We start from the raw sequence: 20,366 nt of genomic DNA, 5'->3' as shown, positions 1-20,366 counted from the left end.
AGTCCATAACAAACTTTAGGAGGTTGCTGGATGGGTATGGCTAAACCGGCTGTATTCTGTGTGTGTGTCAGTTAAACACCCGAATATGGATTTTCACCTGTTTTTAGCCCATCTCTACAGTCTACCACATGTACTATTTGTGAAATATTTTCTATATTAAACTTGAATAGTAAGTGCTTTAATGACATTTATTCGTGTCATATTGTCATAAATAGCGAACATTAAAAACTCGCCGCGGGTTGGTACCGGGTAGAAAGTGTAACAATTATTGGGTAAAGACGATAATGAGCTTTTGTAGCACTAAATTCATATCATATGTTGTTTGATTAACTAGGAATACCAAAATACACCGTACTTACTAAAGAATATAGGACTTCTGGGTTTCTTGCTGTCACGATTCGATGACATTTGTAGTGCGTCAAACTGTTTTACATTCTCATTTGATCTTATTCGAGGACATAATGTTATTTACTGTTAAAAGAAAATGAATGGAATCTTACCATCATTTTGAAAACCTAGAAAAACAAATTTATAAAAAGTTGTTTAGTCGGTTCTAGTTTAGTAACCAAACATAAACCATCTTTTTGAAATACTAAACTAGAACCGACATGACCTATGTGGTAATATGGTTCGCTTCGATTCTATTTCAGCTGTATCTGCACACCCCCATGTGTCATAAAGCATGCGCATACTCGTATAAATCTCAACTTAACACTTTAATATCATACCAAATTACACCAGGGTACATCTAACCAATAAAACTCCTAAACTGGCAACAATACCTCTATTACACCCATTATTAACATGCATCATGTATATGATATCCATAATCCCCCTTAAGATAATGTGAATATTCACTGAATCACAATTTCTGATAAATAACCCTTCCTGTTAAATCCACCTCTCAAAGACTGCGCCCCACAACATCTGTAACTTATAAAACTTTTGCAACATGCACTTACATGCCTCTTCTTCAAGCCATGATGATGGTGACGGTGGTGATGGTTATGGTTATGATGATGATGATGGTTTTCATGTTTCGTCGTGTCCTCGATCAAGTGACAATGCGGCTTGTTATCGTTGATTGTTTCGTTAACCGAATTCCCCGAACAATGTGACTCCACATCTTTAGTCACATTACAACATTTGGTTTCTTGACATTTGGTCTCTTGTTTTGGTTTACAAGCGGTTTGACACGCATGTTGTGGTTGTACCACATGCTTCACCTCTTGTATCTCCTCCACGTCATCGTCAGCACAACAACCGTGTTTTTGTTTTCCTTCGCTGACATCATGAGTGACGTCAGCGCAACACTCGTCTTTCGTATCTTGTGTGCAGTGATTATCATGACAACAGTCGTCGTTATCATCCGGTTCGGATACATGATTATCATGATCATCGTGATGCGTGCAGCAACTGTCGGTTTCTTCGTTTACTTGTACCAAATGCTTCAACTCTTGTGCATTATCTTCGAGACCATGACCGCAACACCCACCGTGCTTTTGAACCTTCGTACCCGACACGCATTGAGCATGATTATGAGAACCCGAATGCGTTTTCACGGTTCTCAAAGTTACGCCTCGTAACAAAAGCATGCTGTTGAAAATCACTAACAAACATGTCCCGACATCCGCGAGAACTGCGGCCCACACGAGTGGGTGGCCCGCGATAGCTAATGCGATTATGGCAGCTTTCGTGATGATTGCAATAAATATGTTTTCGAATATTTTTCTGCGGGCTTTTCTCACTAGTTTCACGGCTACCGGGATTTTTCTGATATCGTTTGACATTAAGATTACATGTCCGGTTTCGTTTGCTAGTGCGGATCCAGAAACTCCCATTGAGATCCCAATGTCGGCTGTGGCTAAAGCGGGTGCATCGTTTAGCCCGTCACCGACCATCGCGGTTTTCGATTCTTTTTGAATTTCTTTTATTATTTTTGCCTTGTCTTGTGGTAAAAGGCCTGCATGAATCATATCTAATGCCCCTCCTAACTGCAAAATAAACATGCGAATTAAACAGGTCAGGTCGGGCACGGTGGTTAACGGGTCGAAATATCTAAGGGTTAGTAAAATTACAGTTTAGGTCACTTTGAACCCGGTTTCCTTTTAGCTACTTTTTTATTTACCCGTTCAGACATAAACGGGCCAAAACGCGTTGGTTCATGTTCGTTGATCAGCAACCGCTTGTTGGTACATTTCCAGAAAAATGTTACATAAATACTTAAGTGATTACAAAAGTTATATTTATATTACAATAATAATCTAGTTCTTTTAATAAGTTCATTTATGAATAAACGGGTTGAAATTTTTGTCGAATAACTAACTGACTTTCCTTAGCTCCCGGTAGAGATACTATTTGCCTCAAATAAACCCATTTATAAATAAACAGGTTGAATTTTTATTTATTTTTGTCTATTAACCAACTTTCTTTATCTCTGACGGGTTAAAAGATCTAACCCGTTCGAGATAACATTTAAGTTAAATAAACCCATGTCTATATAAACGGGTTGAAAATTTGTCGAACTAACTGACTTTCCTTATTTCTAACAGGTTAAATTTTATAAATTAACCTGTTAGAGATAATATTTAACTCAAATAAGCCCGTTTAATAATAAACGGGTTGAAATTGCACATCTAATATTGGAAACAAGAATTTTCTATCTATTCACCTGATTTTGTGCATAATCGGCTGCAGCTTCACAATCGCCCGTAAGCATGGCTGTTCGGATCCCCATAGATTTAAGTTCTTCGAGTGCTTCTTTTACTCCAATTCTACATGAATCAGAGAGACTAAATGCCCCAGCAGGTGTGGGCCCCACAAATATGTAACCAGTCGATTTCCCTTTGTTATTTTCACCCCGGTTCATTGGAACTAATAATAGTTCAGTAAACAAGTTAGAAAACATGATGGGAGTAAAAATATGTAATGAGCCGAGCCTAACCCAAGCTCACCTAAGCTCAAGCACGGCTCGTTTAACATGAAGAGCTCATGCTCAACTCGTTTCTAGCTCTATTTTTAAAGCTTGAGCTCGGCTCGAGAGTAGATTTTCAAGCTCGACTGCTCAATCACAGCTCGGTCCTGTCTCGTTTATTATTTACTAAATATTTTATTTTGTGTTAATGTATAATTGTCTTTAGCATAAACACAAATATATAATTGTGTTCATGTATAATTGTCTTTAACATTATATATATATAATTTATTATCTTTAGCATAAAAAATATACAATATAATAGTTATTATGTATACACGTATTTAAAATATTGAATAAAAATTATATATATAACAGGCTCTTTAGGCTCATGAGTCTAGTCGAGCTCAATATGTGAAGCTCAAATTCGATCTAGTTCATGCTTTTGGCAAGCGAATCCTGAGTAATCCATGAGTGGCTCAGCTCGTTTACACCCATGTGAAATGACATCTAAAAATGGTGTTGTGAAATACTTGTAACTATTTTCTATATATATATAGTACGTTAAATAACGTTAAATAAAAATAATATAAATACGAGGCTCGTTTAGAACTGTGAGTCTAGTTAAACTCGACATGTAAAGCCCAGGATCGAGCTCGTTTTGATAAATGTGCCTGTTAAAGCTCGGCTTGATTCGAGTGGTTGAAATGAGATCTAAAATGATGTTGTGAATAATATTTTACCTTGTGAACATCCTGCTCTAATGGCAATCTTTTGGTTTCCAATATAAATATCTTTCCCGTCTATCTTTCCATAAATTCCTTCCCCAGGAAAATCTTTGAACTCCTCCACGTTGTCGGGTTGCGGTTCGACTGAGTTAGCGCGTGCATAGTCTACAAGTGCTGCAGCCATTGGATGACTAGATTTGCTCTCTAGGCTTGAAACCCTGCAAATAACCCATAAACGAAATTAGGTGTCGGTTTGATACGATCCGTTCGGTTATGTTTATGTTTTTCTTTGTTTTGTTATTTACGTATGCATGATAGAGGACCATTATGGCTTTGTTGGTTATTTGTGGGGTGTCTTTTGTAACTTGAATGTTTGGTTTGGATTTAATTCGGTTTGTGGCTAGTTTCTAATCATTCAGAAATTAAGCTTCCTCGTTTATCTCCTTGTTAGTTTCTTCAACCATATCAAGGGTATCAGAGCCTCTCGATACCTCATCGGAGCTCTGCCGCCGCCGCCATGACAAACACACGTAACAACGAAATCGATAACACCCTTAAGTCTCACGATAAAGCCATCAGTGATATCCAAGCTGCGTTGTCGGCCTTGATGAAACAGCAGGAACAATCATCCAAGCAGCAGGAAGAGATCCTGAAGGCTGTGCGGGACAAGTCGCAATCGTCCGGCAGTTCTTTTGGGTCCTCCGGTCCCGATGCCGATTCCAGGGGTTCCAAACCCTTTCGTATCGGAAAGATCGACTTCCCCAAGTTCTCGGGAGAGGATGTAGAGGGTTGGGTTTACCGTTGCGAGCACTTCTTCGCAATGGACGATACACCCGACGAATCCAAGCTGCGGTGCGCTGCGGTTCACTTGGAGGGAGATGCCCTACAGTGGCACCGGGCCTATATGAAGACCAGAAACGCTACGGTTGCTGAGGTTCCCTGGTCGGAGTACGTTCGTTCCATTTCTGCTCGTTTCTCTGATGCTATGTTCGAAGACCCATTGGAGGAAATGGCCTCGCTACAACAAACGGGTACGTTACAGGAACTGAACACCGCTTTCGATTCGTTGTTGAACAAGTCATTAAGCGAAACCCAAGTCGTTAGTTTGTATATCAAGACCCTCAAGCCGGACATCCGGGGCCGGTAAAAATGTTCAGACCACGTACACTGCATGAAGCGTATGGATTGGCCAAGACACAAGACCTTAATAATGAAACCCTTGAGGAGAAGTTTGCAGGTGGGAAATGGAACGGGGGTAATGCTAAGCCGAACAACACAAAGATTACTCCGCCTACCAATGCAGCTAAACTACCAATTTTACCCACACCCACCCGAACCACTACTGCCACGGCTAAGCCAGGTAACAACCAACGTCGTTTAAGTAGTAAAGAACTGGAACAAAAAAGGGCGAAAGGGGAATGTTTTTGGTGTACGGATAGTTCGTACCGGGTCACAAATGTGCACGGCCGAGGGGCCAAGTTTATGTCATCGAGGTTGACGATGAAGAAGAGGTAGAAACTGAGGTCATCAAAGACGATGAAAAAGAACACCAAATCTCGATCCATGCACTAACTGGAATGTCGTCTTACTCGACTATGAGGGTTCAAGGTTCAATGGGAAATCGTCAGCTGCATATTCTCATCGATTCCGGGTCCACTCACAATTTCATTGACAGTCGGGTTGCCAAGAAACCGCAGTGCGAGGTACGAGACATCACTCCTATTAACGTGGGAGTGGCAGACGGGAAGGAGCTCGAGTGTAAACAGTTTTGCCCCGAGTTTCAATGGGCCATGCAGGGTTATTGGTTCAAAACAGAAGTGTTACTCCTAACGTTGGAAAATTATGATATGATCTTAGGGGTCCAATGGCTCCTGCCGTCACAAGATATCTTGTGGAACTTTCAAAAAATGACCATGTGTTTCGAGTTAGAGGGCAAACAATACGAATTGAAGGGTCTGCAAAATAACAAGGTGGTTGTGTGTTCGCTGGAAAAAATGGATGGGATGTTGAACAAACATGTGAAGGAAGGTAGCTTGCAACTTTTTAGCTTGCAGTTAGCTAATAGGGGAGCCGAGACCTCGTACCAGTCCAAGGTCCTTTGTGACCCTAATGTACCTGCCGAGAGCCTACCGTGGAAACAACTTATACATGAATTCGCTGAAGTGTTCCAAATACCGAAGGGCCTGCCCCCGCCTCGACCGTTTGATCATCGGATCGTACTCCAAGCGGGAACGTCACCAATAAGCCAGCGTCCTTACAGGTACCCACCGGTGGGACGTCATCGAAAAACGACCCAAGAACTGTTGGATGCGGGGGTTATCCAGAATAGCCAAAGCTCTTTCGCAGCCCCAGTGGTATTGGTCAAAAAAAAGATGGCCAATGGCGTATGTGCATGGACTATCGCCGTCTCAATGAGGTAACTGTTAAAGATAAGTTTCCTATTCCATTGATCGAAGAATTATTAGATGAGTTGGGGGGTGCTACACTGTTTTCGAAGCTAGACTTACGTTCCGGGTATCATCAGGTGCGCATGGCACCCGAAGACGTGCACAAAACCGCGTTCCGTACCCACGAAGGGCACTACGAATTCCTAGTTATGCCGTTCGGTCTCACGAACGCCCCAGCGACGTTCCAAGCACTTATGAATCACGTGTTTCGTTCCATGTTACGGAAAGGAGTCTTGGTGTTTTTCGATGACATATTGGTCTACAGTCGGAATGAACAACAACACGTGCAACATTTGAAACAAGTTTTATCCATCATGAGGGAAAATAAGTTATTCGCAAAGGAGTCCAAGTGTGTGTTCGGGGGCCGAGCGGTAGAGTATTTGGGCCATATAATATCATGTGAAGGTGTGAAAACGGACCCGATGAAGATTGAGGCAGTCCAACAGTGGCCCGTACCGAAAACACTTAAGCAACTAAGAGGTTTTTTTTGGGCTAGCGGGGTATTACCGACACTTTATACGATCCTTCGGTATGATTGCAAAACATCTCACGAACTTACTCAAGAAGGACGCCTTTAAATGGAGTAGTGATGCCCAAGACGCATTCGAACGCCTTAAATCGGCCCTGTCATCGGCCCCGGTTTTGACTCTACCGGACCCTAAGAAACAATTCGTAATAGAGACAGATGCATCGGCGGGGGGTATTGGGGCGGTTCTCATGCAAGAAAATCACCCGGTTTCGTTTTTAAGTCGAGCCCTATCACCCAAACAAGATGCTTTGTCGGTCTACGAAAAGGAGCTGTTAGCAATCATGGTGGCTGTAAAACAATGGCACTATTACCTCATTACCGGGCCTTTCATTATCCGTACCAACCAACGGAGCCTAAAGCATCTTTTGACTCAAAAAGTCACTACACCGCTGCAACATAAATGGTTAGCAAGGTCAATGGGTTATGATTTTTGCATCGAGTATAAACAAGGTCGGGAGAACGTCGCGGCTGATGCCCTATCTCGAGTTCAAGGCGGTACTCTTTTCGAGATGGCCATCTCCCAACTTGAACCATTATTGCTACAAAGAATATTGGAAAGTCAAAGGGGAGATATTGAAGTGCAAAGTATTGTGCAGAAGCTTAAAAATGGGGAACATGTGCCACGGTTTAAATGGAACGGGAAGTGGTTAACAAAAGAGGACCGGATGGTGATTGGGGCTGACACGAAATTAAGGGAGGAGGTGTACGGCTGTGTCACGAGACGGCCATGGGAGGTCACTCGGGGGTGCGAGCTACAACCCAACGGGTCAAGGGTATGTTCTTTTGGAAGGGGATATCGAAGGTGATTCGCCGGTTGTTACGTGCATGTGATGTGTGCATGAGAGCCAAACACGAAAATGTTGCCTACCCGGGTTTGTTACAGCCGCTACCGATTCCTGACACGATCTTTACGGATATTTCTATGGATTTCATAGGTGGATTACCGAAGGTTAAAGGGAAAGATACAATATTCGTGGTGGTTGACCGACTCACGAAATACAGCCATTTCATGACATTAGGGCATCCGTTCTCGGCTAAAGAAGTGGCTCAAGTATTTCTTGATAACGTATTTAAACTCCATGGGTGTCCTAAGTCAATCGTATCAGACCGTGATCCGATATTTTTGAGTGCTTTTTGGACAGAATTTTTGAACCTACAAGGGATAGAAGCAAACTTGTCCACCGCATACCATCCACAATCGGACGGGCAGACGGAGGTAGTTAATCGTTGCTTGGAGGGTTATTTGAGATGCATGGTAATGGAGAGGCCACACACTTGGGTTAAATGGGTGTCCCTAGCTGAATGGTGGTACAACACCACGTTCCATTCGTCGTTGGAAAAAACTCCTTTTGAGGCTTTGTATGGGTATCGTCCTCCCTTACACATACCATATATTCCTCGTGACACGAATGATAGGGATGTAGACGAGATGATGCAAGATCGAGAGACCGCGATAAGGTTGGTGAAACAGTCCTTACTTTAAGCTCAAAACCGTATGAGGCAGCAAGCGGATAAACATAGATCGGAACGGGTTTTTGAACCAGGGGCATGGGTGTACTTAAAGTTGCAGCCATACATGCAGAATTCATTAAGAGTCAACAAGCATTCAAAGCTCACTCCCAAGTATTTCGGGCCCTTTATGTTTACAGAGAAGGTGGGGAATGTCGCGTATCGTGTAGACTTACCTAAAGAGGCACAAATTCACCCGGTTTTCCATGTATCATTGTTGAAAGAAGCGGCTGGACCACCAACTAAAATTGTGCCGCTCCCTACCGAAGCTCGGTTTTCCCTTCAACCTCAGGCGGTGCTGGAGTGGAAGTTGGTAAAGCGAAGGAATCGGGCAGAGATGAAGGTTCTCGTTCAGTGGAAAGGGCAAGGAAAGCAAGAGGCTACGTGGGAATTCTTGGATGAGTTAACGCTACGGTTTCCAGATTTTTCAGAACTCACTTCTTGAGGTCAAAAAGTGCTAAGGGGGAAGTCTTGATACGATCCGTTCGGTTATGTTTATGTTTTTCTTTGTTTTGTTATTTACGTATGCATGATAGAGGACCAGTATGGCTTTGTTGGTTATTTGTGGGGTGTCTTTTGTAACTTGAATGTTTGGTTTGGATTTAATTCGGTTTGTGGCTAGTTTCCGATCATTTAGAAATTAAGCTTCCTCATTTATCTCCTTGTTAGTTTCTTCAACCATATCACGGTTTTGACCCATTTACTTACAAAATGGGTCAATACCTTGATTTGGTGATGAAAGTGGATTTAAAAGAAACATGTAAAACAGTTTGAAAGTGGCATGAAGTAGACTGTTAATGCATAAATCCTTATAAATTATTTATAAAACAAGACATTATTATTGAAAGACAGAATTACAAATTTTGTCCTTTAAAAAAAGCCAAATTACGGTTCGTGTCCTTTTTTTAGTTTCCTTGCAGGCGATGTCCTTTAAACATTTTTTTCCTACACGTTATGTCCTTTACGCTAACTGGGTTAGAAAAACTCAGTTAAATACCCTCACATGAGGCGCATATGAGGGCATTTTTGTCTTTTCGTCTGTACTGCAAATTTATAACTTACAAAATCCCAAAACCTACCACCAACCCCAAAACCTGCAAATCCATTATCATCCCAAATTCAAATCAAACCAAAACCCAACCATCTCCCCATTCCTCAATCCAAATTCAAATCAAACCAAAACCTGGCCGTACACCTCGGCCAAACTATCGAACTCGTCGGCGTTATATTCTCCGGCGAGATTTGGTTCAAACTCGTAGGAATCGTAACGGCCGATCTGGGTTTCAACGGGATCCACATTACACTCCCCATCCGCCGTCCTCATCGTCTTCCCCGGGATTGAAGGTTGAAATTACACTCCGGGATCCACATTACACTCCGGCGGCGCCGCCTTTATGCCGGTACACGTAACCCTAATCGGGACCTTCTTACTCTTGAACGCCAAGACCGTCCCGTCGCGACGTCCACGCCGTTGGAATCGAACGATACGGTGACCGGATCGTAGGAGAACGGGTCTTCTTGTTAGGGTTTCGAGCGGTGATAGTGAAATTGAATTTGGTGTTGAGTTTTTTGGATGGAGATAAGCTAAATTGTGACACGTGGAGTGACAATACGTGGTTGAGGACGGTAGACGTGGTTGAGGACGTTGCGGCGGCGATGAGTAGTAGGATAATGACGGTGAAGGTGATCCAGAGACAGCATGAGCAGCAGATGGAACGATTGCGGCGGGGTTGAGGACGGTAGACGGGACGAGAGTGGTTGTAGAGTTGGGCTTTGGTGGCCGGAATAATGGTGGTTACTGGAGGTTGAACGGTGATGTGAAGGTGGGTGTTGATGGTGGGTTTGGTGGTGGTGGATGGCTTCTGGAAGAAAGATAGTCTTATATAAAATTTTTGCAGGTGTAGACGAAAAGACCAATATGCCCTCACATGCGTCTCATGTGAGGGTATTTAACTGAGTTTTTCTAACCCAGTTAGCGTAAAGGACATAACGTGTAGGAAAAAAATGTTTAAAGGACACCGCCTGCAAGGAAACTAAAAAAAGGACACGAACCGTAATTTGGCTTTTTTTAAAGGACAAAATTTGTAATTGGGCCTTATTGAAATGATACTAACTGAGTAACTAACTTCTAGAAATCATAGTTAACATAATATAATTTTGAAAAAACAACCGTACAGAAAGTTACACTGCATACCTCAAAAATGTTAAGACCGAAACCTAATCGAACCCAATGTGAAAACCAAAAACAGATTTTTTGTTTTTCGGTACAGTTTAAGCCCTAAACCAACCCATGCATACCTCTAATAAACATATAACAAGTTTATGAATAATTTACCAATATAGCAATTTGTGATTGTCAACGAGCGGATGGAAGCTAGAAACCGAGAACTCTCCTTTAGTGATAGTGCCCGTTTTGTCAAAACAAATAAACTTAACCTTAGAAAGTGTCTCTAGGTATTCAGCCCCTTTAACTAGAAGTCCTGATGTAGCGGCTTTTGACAATGCACAAAATGCTGCCACGGGTGTAGACAAAATTAGCGCGCATGGACACGCGCTTACCAAAACCACCAATGCCAAGTGGAACCATTTTTGAACATCATGAACTCGTAAAGCAGCCGGTACGCCAGCTAAGCATATGGCTACTATACACACAGCTGCAAAACTCAAGTGACATCAGCATTATTAGCTGCTTTATATTAGAAATATATTTAAAATAATATAATAATATTAATATTGAAATAATATAGTTTTCATAATGTTATTTGCCACAGTAAGAAGATTAAAAACTTTGAACAAGAAGCATTTCTGGTCGAGAGGACTGTAAACGAGCCGAGCCAAGCCCAGACTCGTTTAAGATACTAGAACTCGAGCTTGAGCTTGCTTGTTTCGAGCTCTAGTTCTAAAGCTCGAGCTTGGCCGTGAGTAGTTTTTCGGGTCGTTTATTTTTTATTAATTAACTTATATGTTATCTATAAGTATTTCATATATCTACTTTAATTATAACTTTTATATATAACATTGCTCATAGTTAGTTTCATCATAATTTTATAAATGTAATAGTAATGATAACTACATAAAAATGGATTATTGGATTTAAATAATCCCACCTTTAATGGATTGGCCAGTAATAATCCCACCTCCGGTGTTTCCCGCTGGCAGTCCCACCTTTTCAAGGTTTTTGTGTTTTATGATCCCCCATTAAAAATAATTAACGGGGTTAAGTTTTTGCTGATGTGGCTAGTGACTTGGCATTTTCATTATCCTACATGGCTTTTACCTTTTTTTTCCTAACTGAACCCTAATTATTTTTAAAAACCGTAAATACTTGTTAACTCATCCTCTTCAACAACATCAGCCGCAGGAGCAAACCCACGAATCAAATCCCAACTCGAACCCAAATCATCCACCTGCGGACGAGCTAGCACCGGAGGCGGCCGTACTCCCTTAATCCCACTCTTCCCCTCATCCAAAACCCTGCTGACGTCAATCAAAGACTCAATAATATTCTCCGGCGTAGCAGACTCCTCATCCAAAACCCTAATTTTCTCCGGCGTAACAGATTTACGGGCTTCCCACTCGGCCACCGGAATTGCAAAGTCTTCAGGCCCTGAGAGACCTAACGACCGGCAAATAGACTCCACCTCGCCGTCGGCGCCTTCAATCCGGTGACTCATTTGATCGGGGAACGAATGGGTTCGGTGAGCTGATAGTGACGACGAAGAGAATGACGATGACGTGGAGGTTGATTGATTAACAAATTCTCCTTGGGATTTTGACGATTGTGTTCTTCAAATTAGGGTTCAGTTAGGAAATGAATGGGGTTGATTGATTAAGCATCGTGGGTTCAGTATTCATCAAGTATTTACGATTTTTAAAAATAAGAGAAAGGCTGAGGATTCCACGTATGTAGATAATGAAAAATGCCAAGTCAATAGCCACATCAGCGAAAACTTAACCCCGTTAATTATTTTTAACGGGGGATCATAAAACAAAAAACCTTGAAAAGGTGGGACTGCCAGCGGGGAAATACCGGAGGTGGGATTATTATTGGCCAATTCATTAAAGGTGGGATTATTTAAATCCAATAATCCTAAAAATATATATTAGATATACTAAAGAAAAATTATATAAAAATAGGCTCATTTAGGCTTGCGAGCAGCTAGAGCCTAAGTTCTTTATTAAAAAAACTCATTTTAGGTTGCAGCTCGTATAAGCTCGGCTCGATTCGAGCATTTAGCGAACTGATTTCAAGTAATATTTATTTTTTACATTAAAATGTTATATATATGTTATATATATATATATAAAGAAATTAAACCTTACCGGGGGTGTAATAGTTGGCGATTTTGTCAACATATCGCTGAGTTTTTGATTTACTATTTTGAGCTTCTTCAACGAGTTTTGCCATCTTTGCCACCACACAAGCATCAGCTAGAGCAGAAGTTTTCACACTAATATAACCTGAAAAAAAAAACATTGTGTCAAACTTTGACTTATTATGTCAAATGACAATTGAAGATTAAAATGTACCATTTAAGTTGACCGTGCCGGCCCAAACAATGGAATCCACTTGTTTTGACACGGGAAACGATTCACCGGTTAACGCCTTCTCGTCAACTTCGCAGTTTCCTTCAACGACTACCCCGTCAATGGGGATCATGGTCCCAGCTTTCACCGCAAGTCGGGTGTTGACCATAACATCCTTAGTGTTGACTTCTTCGCCAGTGTCAGCGAGCACAGCCTTTTGAGGGGCTATGCTCATTAACGATGACATCACCGCGGTTGCCTTGTGGCTGGCCCGCGTCTCAAGCCATTCTGAGATGGTCAGCAGAAACACAATCGTCCCCGCTTCCCAGTAGTCCTTAAGAATTATGGACCCAGCAACTGCAAAACATTTTTAGACTTCTTTAAAACAGACCATGTTGACCAGAACTAGTTTCGACCCGTCACATGATCCGACCTGACGTTAGGGTTGACGTCTTTGACACGGAAAAAAAATATGGGTCTTGTTTGACTTTAGTATAAACATTAACAATTTTTGAATTGTTATATCAATATTATAACTGTTATCATTTATTATAGTCAGATTGTGTACCTGCTATGATCATGAGAACATTGATGTCGATTCGAAGGTTACGTAGTGAAGCAACAGCTTTCAAAATCAGCGGTACAATCCCGACAGCGACAGCTCCAAGAGCCACCCATTTAAATGGCGAATAAACATATTGCAAAAATGACAGCAAAAGCAAGACGCCACACAGTATGGCATAAGGGCTCGGCCACTTGTTTCGGTAGCTTTGATCGCCTTTCATCCTCACATTTGCTTCTAATCTCGCCTGGTTTAGCGCCTTAACTGATTGTTTAAAAAATAAAATTAAAATTAATAATACTAGTATTTGATGCATATATGAATTAAGAAAAACATGTCACTAAAAGTTGTATCTAAATTGAAGAAAAAAAAACTTAAAAAGTAAACAAGCATAAATAACTAAGCCTGTCAGTTGTCACCACTAATTTAAGATTCAGTTAGGAACAAAATTAACACATTTGTTTTTCATATTTATGAGGGCATTTTCGTCTTTTCACAGCTAATTAACGAGAATAAGCTAGAGTGTTGATACCAAACTTTAGGCCCCCGCCCATTTGATTGTCAGTCCCACATTTGTGTTTATCAACTCACGAATAAATATATAAATATATACACACACATACTATTTTTGGGGATTAATTGATTTTATATGAGTTTAAACGGTTTGAATTCGTAGGTTAGAAGCCAAACACGACACTGAGATTCATGAATCTGAACACAACATGGTATTCACGGGTTGACACGAACACGGCATTTTTAACTCGATTTTAAATAAATCATCTTAGTACTCTAAAACTACAACCTTATAGCAAAAAAAAAAACAAAAATAAAACGCATGCTAAACAATTACTGTGTAAATTGTGAAAGTTAATATCAATTTCTCTTATAGTGTTAAAATTGTTGGCAATTTTGAATGATCTTCCTTGAAGTGCAAGGCAAGGCACAAGTTATATATATGGATCCTAATACTTCCTAATACATGTTGGTTTAGGCTGTTAGGTTTATTTACCTGTTGTTTAGGAATCCTAGTTAGACTCAAACGTGTTTAGGTTTGGTCCATATAAACTGTGTAGGGTTTCATTATTGTAATTGAGTTTTGAGTGAGTTTCTCAATAAAGATGTTTGGGTGTTTAGCCAAATACGTGTTCCATTCATCAATAGCTGGTACCAGGGGCGAAGCTATGTAGGGACCAGGGGTGGCCCCGGCCACTGCCGTTTTCACCGTTAGCATGGTAAATTTTGCGATTTTTCTCGAAAACTTTTATAGGTATTAAGCGCGGTCACCCTGATGTATTTTTCCAAAATACTACCGGTCACTACTGATTTTTTTTTAAATATAATACCCCATCGTTTGGTTATTTTTATCTAAAACCTCGCAATATTTACAAACAAAAGTTACAAAATAGTAGTCGAATAGTAAAAGATTTGGTTTTATAAATATTATAGGCCTTTGCAATTCTTCTTCTAGGTATTCACCCTTAGGGATGAGATCGGTACCGTACCGGTGCCGGTACTGATACCAAATATTCGGTTCGATACCGGTATTGAAGGTAAAATTTGAGATATATACCGGTACCAAAACTCAAAACTTTGGTATCTATTCGGCACCGACGGTACGAAATCTGTACCGATTTCGGTACCGGTACCCGGTATCAATACCGAATCTGCTTATCACTACTCACCTTTCCTCTCGCATAATCATGAATATTTTAGGTCTTTGTTGGTTAAAAAATTATTTATTTTTTTATTGTAAGAACAATTGTTTGAATAAATGAAGAAAATTAGATATATGAATGTCATATTGTTTGATCCGACCCGAATCACCGACACGAACCGAATCGTCGACCCGAAAATTTTTAAGTCCGTGACTTCGGTCACCCCCGTGACTAAACCCAAGCTTCGCCACTGCTGGTACCAATTCTCTTTAAAAACTTTGGCATAAAGTAGCCAATTGTTTTAAGTTATAACATAAAAAACAATGAAAAAGAACTAAAAATAGAAAAAGTTAAACGGGCCAACTTATGAACTCATCAGTTCTTTCCAAACCGAACCCGTTTAAACTAGACCTATTGCTTTGAGTTTCGTTTTGTGTTTTTGTTCATCATGAGTTTCGTTTGGTGTTTTTGTTCATCATGAATTCGTGTAGAAAAATAAATTTAAATTAAAAAAAAAAACACATTTTCTTTGATAGTGAAACTGGTTGATCCTCTGTATCAAGTAACCAAGGTTGAAAAGTTATATTTGTCATCTTAGAATGTGTAAACGTCAATAATAAAATAATTATCAATTTGTTTTTTAGTAATCGTCGCCGTACAATTGTATTACAGTTTTAGTAAACACACAAAATCAGGTTAATTTTATATACACAAAAATAAGGTCAACTAAACATGACATGTAATGAAAGGTGCACAATTAAATAATTAATTACTACTTAACTCAGATTATCGTGTTCGGTTCAGCCGGTTTTGATGCTAATTTTAGGCCAAATTAGTATTCACAATTTAGAAAAAAAAAAGACAAACCGAACCGGCCTTGGTTGGGTCGGCCAAACCCGTGGCTTTTCACGGTTCATTTTAGATAGTTTTAGACAAAAAAAAAATCAAAAGTATTATTTGGTAAAGATAGAGAGCGTATATAGACCATGTCCTGAATCGAGGGGTGTAGGAAAGAGTAAAGATAGGGAGCGTATATTGCGTTTGGCTTCTTGGAATGTAGGAACATTAAATGGTAAGTTGTTAGAATTGGTAGATGTGCTTAAAAGACGTAGGGTTCAGATAGCATGCCTCCAGGAGACTAAGTGGAAAGGACATAGAGGGGCTGAGTGTAATGGGTATAAGTTGTGGTACTCGGGGTCTGATGGAGCTAGGAATAGAGTGGGGTTTCTAGTGGCTAAGGAAATACACACTAGTGTGGTGGAGGTGATAAGACATAATGACAGGATTATGGTGTTGAAATTAGTACTAGGAGAGGAAGTAGTGGCAGTAGTCTCCGCCTACGCGCCTCATGTAGGCCTAGGGGATCAGGAAAAGAGAGAATTTTGGGATTGCCTAGACGCAGTGGTAGGGGGCATACCTAGGGGGAGAGGATTTGCATAGGAGGTGATTTTAATGGACACATTGGTAAGGCTAACGATGGTTTTCAAGCCGTACATGGGGGTTTCGGTTTTGGTGATAGGAATGAGACTGGAACAGATCTTCTAGAGTTTGCGGTGGCACATGACCTAGGTATTATAAATTCTTTTTTTAGGAAACGAGATTCTCATTTAATCACTTTTAGCAGTGGCGGACGCGACACGCAAATTGACTACCTTTTGATGAGGCGAGGAGACCGACGTTGGTGGAAGGACTACAAAGTCATACCTGGGGAGGCAGTTGTGACTCAACATCGACTACTAGTGACTGATATAGCCTTCAGAAATAAGCTGACTGTTCGAGAGAAGAAAGGTACACCGAGAATTCGATGGGGAAATTTGAAGGATGAAAATCTCCTACTGTTTAAGGATAAACTCATACTGCATACGCGGGCTCGACTAAATGGGGACTCAACTCATATATGGGAAGCTATGGAGACAAAGATCATCCAAGTAGCAAAGGAGACTCTCGGGGTCACAACAGGAAAGTCAAGTGGGCATAAGGAGTCTTGGTGGTGGAATGACGCAGTGCAAGACAAGATAAGGGACAAACAAGGATGTTTTAGGGAGCTAATGAGGTGCACGAATGAGGAGGAGCGAGTGGAATTAAGGGACAACTACAAAACGGCCAAGATAGAGGCAAAGAAGGCAGTGGCGGAAGCAAAGAAGGCGGCCTTTAAACGGATGTATGAAAGTCTAGAAACAAAAGAGGGGGAACATGCTATGTTTAAGATTGCCAAAGCCAGGGAGCGTAGAAGGCAAGATCTAGGACCGGTGAAGTTCATAAAGGATACAGATGGGCATGTACTGGTCAAGGAGCAGGACATCAAGCTAAGATGGCAAACCTACTTCCACAATCTTTTTAACAATTGGAGAGCTTACCAAGAAGAACATGACAACACAAACTTTCAACGACAACAATCGAATAACTGCTACTGCCGACGGATCACACGAGAAGAGGTGAAGGACGCACTTAGGAGGATGGGAAGGTCTAAGGCGGTTGGCCCAGACAACATACCCATCGAGGTGTGGAAGTGTCTGGGGGAGGAAGGAGTCATGTGGTTAACTACTCTGTTCAATAGTATTCTCAAATCAGGTAAGATGCCAGACCAGTGGAGGAGCAGCGTTGTAGTTCCTATCTATAAGAACAAATGAGACGCCCAATGTTGTGGTAACTACCGAGGAATCAAACTACTAAGTCATACTATGAAGCTATGGGAAAGAGTGATTGAAGACCGTTAAAAACAAACAGGTCTTTAATTGGGACCGCCACCCGCCAAGTGCAAAGTTGGACCCGTTATTTGTCAACACATGATAGTTGGGAGTATTTAAAACCAATTTTCCTATTATTATTATTATTATTATTATTATTATTATTCTGTTTTATAAATACTTAGGATGCGAGCATGATCAAAAAAATATTTATTAATAAATATGTGATTTTAGACTATGAGTTGTTGGTGGAGTAGTAAATGAGAGATTTGATGTTTGAGGTGATATAAGTATGATTTCTACTCACAACATTTAGTTTAGCGGTACCAGGGTGATGATGGGAAAATAGGAGTGTAGGTGATGTTCGCTCGTTGGATTCTTGAACATGACGAGATTTATTTCATCGCAATGTCGTGTCTTCGGGCGAGTGTTCACGTGCGCTGGTCTTTGGTGAGGGTTTTCCATGGATCGAACTGCGAGTATATCCCAATATGATGAATTTAGCCAGTACACTGTTTGAAGGATTAGTTGATCGTTCAAAAATTATATGTGATTTTAAATTTTTAATAGGAGGATTGGATTGATATGTTTAAACTGTTTAATTAAATGTATCTACCATCTATTAGTACTGTTTAAATAGATCGACTGGTTTATGAACCAGGTTGGCTCAGTTTGAATCGTTAACGAATCAAGTTAGCTCACCTCAACTCAAATTTTATTTTTGATTTTATTGTATGTATATATAATTGTTTGAGTGGTGAATGTTGTTTAGCTAGTTTACTCGTTACCTTGTAAAAGTTATAGGTTTATATATTTTAAAATATGCCATAATTTTGGCGAATGTCAAGCCTATAGATATTCAAACAATTTATGACTCCAAACGTTTTGAAAAGAGATTCAAAAAAGCTCACTCAAAATCAAATCATATACAATGTGAGATGGATTAGAACATCCGTAGCGGCACGTTATGCCTCGCGTTTTATGGTATAACGCCGGGGGTACACCGCCCCCCAGCGTTTTGGCTTTTTCTTTTTGAACGTTTTGATGATAACGCAGAAATCGACAAAAAATCAAAAAAATTAGCCGTTGCATCATGCCGTTGGGGCTTAAAAAAATTATATTAATTAAATTTATACTATAAAACCAAACCAAACTCATATTTTTTTAACACATTCCTCTATTCCTTTCACTTCTATATATTTTTTAGTCAAATATTTCTACTAAAATGTTTCCGAACAACAACCAAAATATTATCGGTTTCGGTCAATATGCCCGTCAAGGCAACCAAAATCCACAACCGAACCAATCTACCGCCCCGACGCCAACCATACCCGTCTCGCATATGATTGACCCGCAAATGGTCGCGTACATTGCATTTTTACAAAACTCTATGCCAAATACGGTGCCCGGTTTCCAAAACCCAACGACAAACATTTTTACCGTATCGGGTTCCCAACGCGTCCCGGAGACCGAACCCGAGGTCGAGTTCGTGCCGGAGACACAACCCCTCCCGGAGACCGTAGGCGGTTCGAGCCAACGCGGGCGTCCGAAAAAACACGCAAAGAAGCCCGCCGGCGAACCTCTGGCTAAAAAGACGGTGTTACCGTGGATTATCGACGAGTGCGTACTATGTGCTCGTGCTTGGTGCGCTATATCAGAAGATGCCAAGTGTGGAATGTTTTTAAAGTACATATATATTTTTTTAAATTTCTTAAAACAATCATTGAACATGTAATGTTTTTAATTTTTTTAGCGAACTATCAAAAAACGGGGGTATTTTGGCACAAAATTAAAGAGTCGTTCCACGACCTTGGCGGGGACTCGCGTAGAGAAAAAGATTAGCCATGTAAAATTTCTAATGCACTAATATGTAAAAGTCTAAGGTTATTTTGCTAATACTATAATATTGAGGATGAATAATGTAATTTGTAGTAAACAAAAGGTGAAAAGGAAAAAAATTAATTTCTTTCCGGTATCTTTCATAAATCGATATATCTCAATATATCTCATATAGGGTTAGTTTGCTTTAAACACGGCCGCCTCCTTCATCTCCCATCTCCTTCATCTTCTTCATCTCTTCATCTTCTTCGTTACTTACCTTATGTGATTTGGGACGAGACGACGAAGTTTGTGTGTTTGGTGATTTGGAGCGGCGATGGTGGGTTATGGAGCGGCGGTGGTGGGTCATGAAGTGATTATAGGGTTTAGTTTGTTAGGAGCGGCTGTGTTTGGTGATTATTTTCACATATTCAGAACTGATTAAACAAAAAAAAGGAAATTAACAAACCTGCCGGTCCAATCGTCGGGTCACCGGGTCCGGCCCAACCGGCGCCCGCGAGACCCGGCCGGTTCATTAGAAAACGGGTTGTATACTACGACCCGAACCGGTTTTACTCCCTGGTTCCGGTCAGGCCGGTCCGACCGGCCAGGCCGAGTTTCAAAACATTGGTTATGACTACTCATGGTCTTAATTTGGCTTGGTTTGTTTACAAACCAATCCAAACACGAGCTAAAACTGTCTCAGCATGTGAACGGCCTAACCTTTGCCCGTTTGTGATTCGTTTAATTATCTTTTTAAACACATTTATAAATCGATTATTACCTATCAACTTATTTGATACCTTTAATAAACAGATTAAATAAGTCTTGTTTGAGTTATACTTTTTTAAATATATAGGGGTTAACGTTGATGTTTTTGTTAAAGAAAATATTGGTTATATTTGGGTTTTTTTTTTTTTGGAACGCAAATTTCATTAAAAACGAAAACAGCAAACCTCTATCTCCAAGATGGAGAAAGAAGCATACAAC

The 20,366-nt window shown here is 40.5% G+C and overlaps 1 protein-coding gene across 2 annotated transcripts; it reads right to left on the bottom strand.

The window, feature by feature from the left end:
* Positions 1–695: 695 nt before the first annotated feature.
* Positions 696–13,558, bottom strand: LOC143570737 (putative inactive cadmium/zinc-transporting ATPase HMA3). 2 transcript variants are annotated; one of them, XM_077056311.1, is made up of 7 exons: positions 13,223–13,558; positions 12,658–13,011; positions 12,451–12,588; positions 10,463–10,781; positions 3,658–3,860; positions 2,672–2,874; positions 696–1,994 (listed from the first exon to the last, which is right to left on the bottom strand). In XM_077056311.1, the coding sequence occupies exons 1-7, from the start codon at positions 13,530–13,532 to the stop codon at positions 855–857; spliced, it is 2,667 nt and encodes an 888-aa protein (XP_076912426.1). In that variant the 5' UTR covers positions 13,533–13,558; the 3' UTR covers positions 696–854. The 2 variants fall into 2 exon arrangements, with proteins under 2 accessions (XP_076912426.1, XP_076912427.1); XM_077056312.1 differs by having other exon boundaries at positions 697–1,994; positions 12,658–13,029; positions 13,161–13,288.
* Positions 13,559–20,366: the final 6,808 nt, after the last annotated feature.

This window comes from Bidens hawaiensis, unplaced genomic scaffold (genome assembly GCF_021521415.1).
Source record: "Bidens hawaiensis isolate Kalapana, Puna unplaced genomic scaffold, B.hawaiensis_p1.1 tig00025022_1, whole genome shotgun sequence".
NCBI classification, from domain to species: domain Eukaryota; kingdom Viridiplantae; phylum Streptophyta; class Magnoliopsida; order Asterales; family Asteraceae; genus Bidens; species Bidens hawaiensis.
The sequence above is the reverse complement of the archived record's forward strand: the minus strand, read 5'-3'. Positions and strand labels throughout refer to the sequence as shown.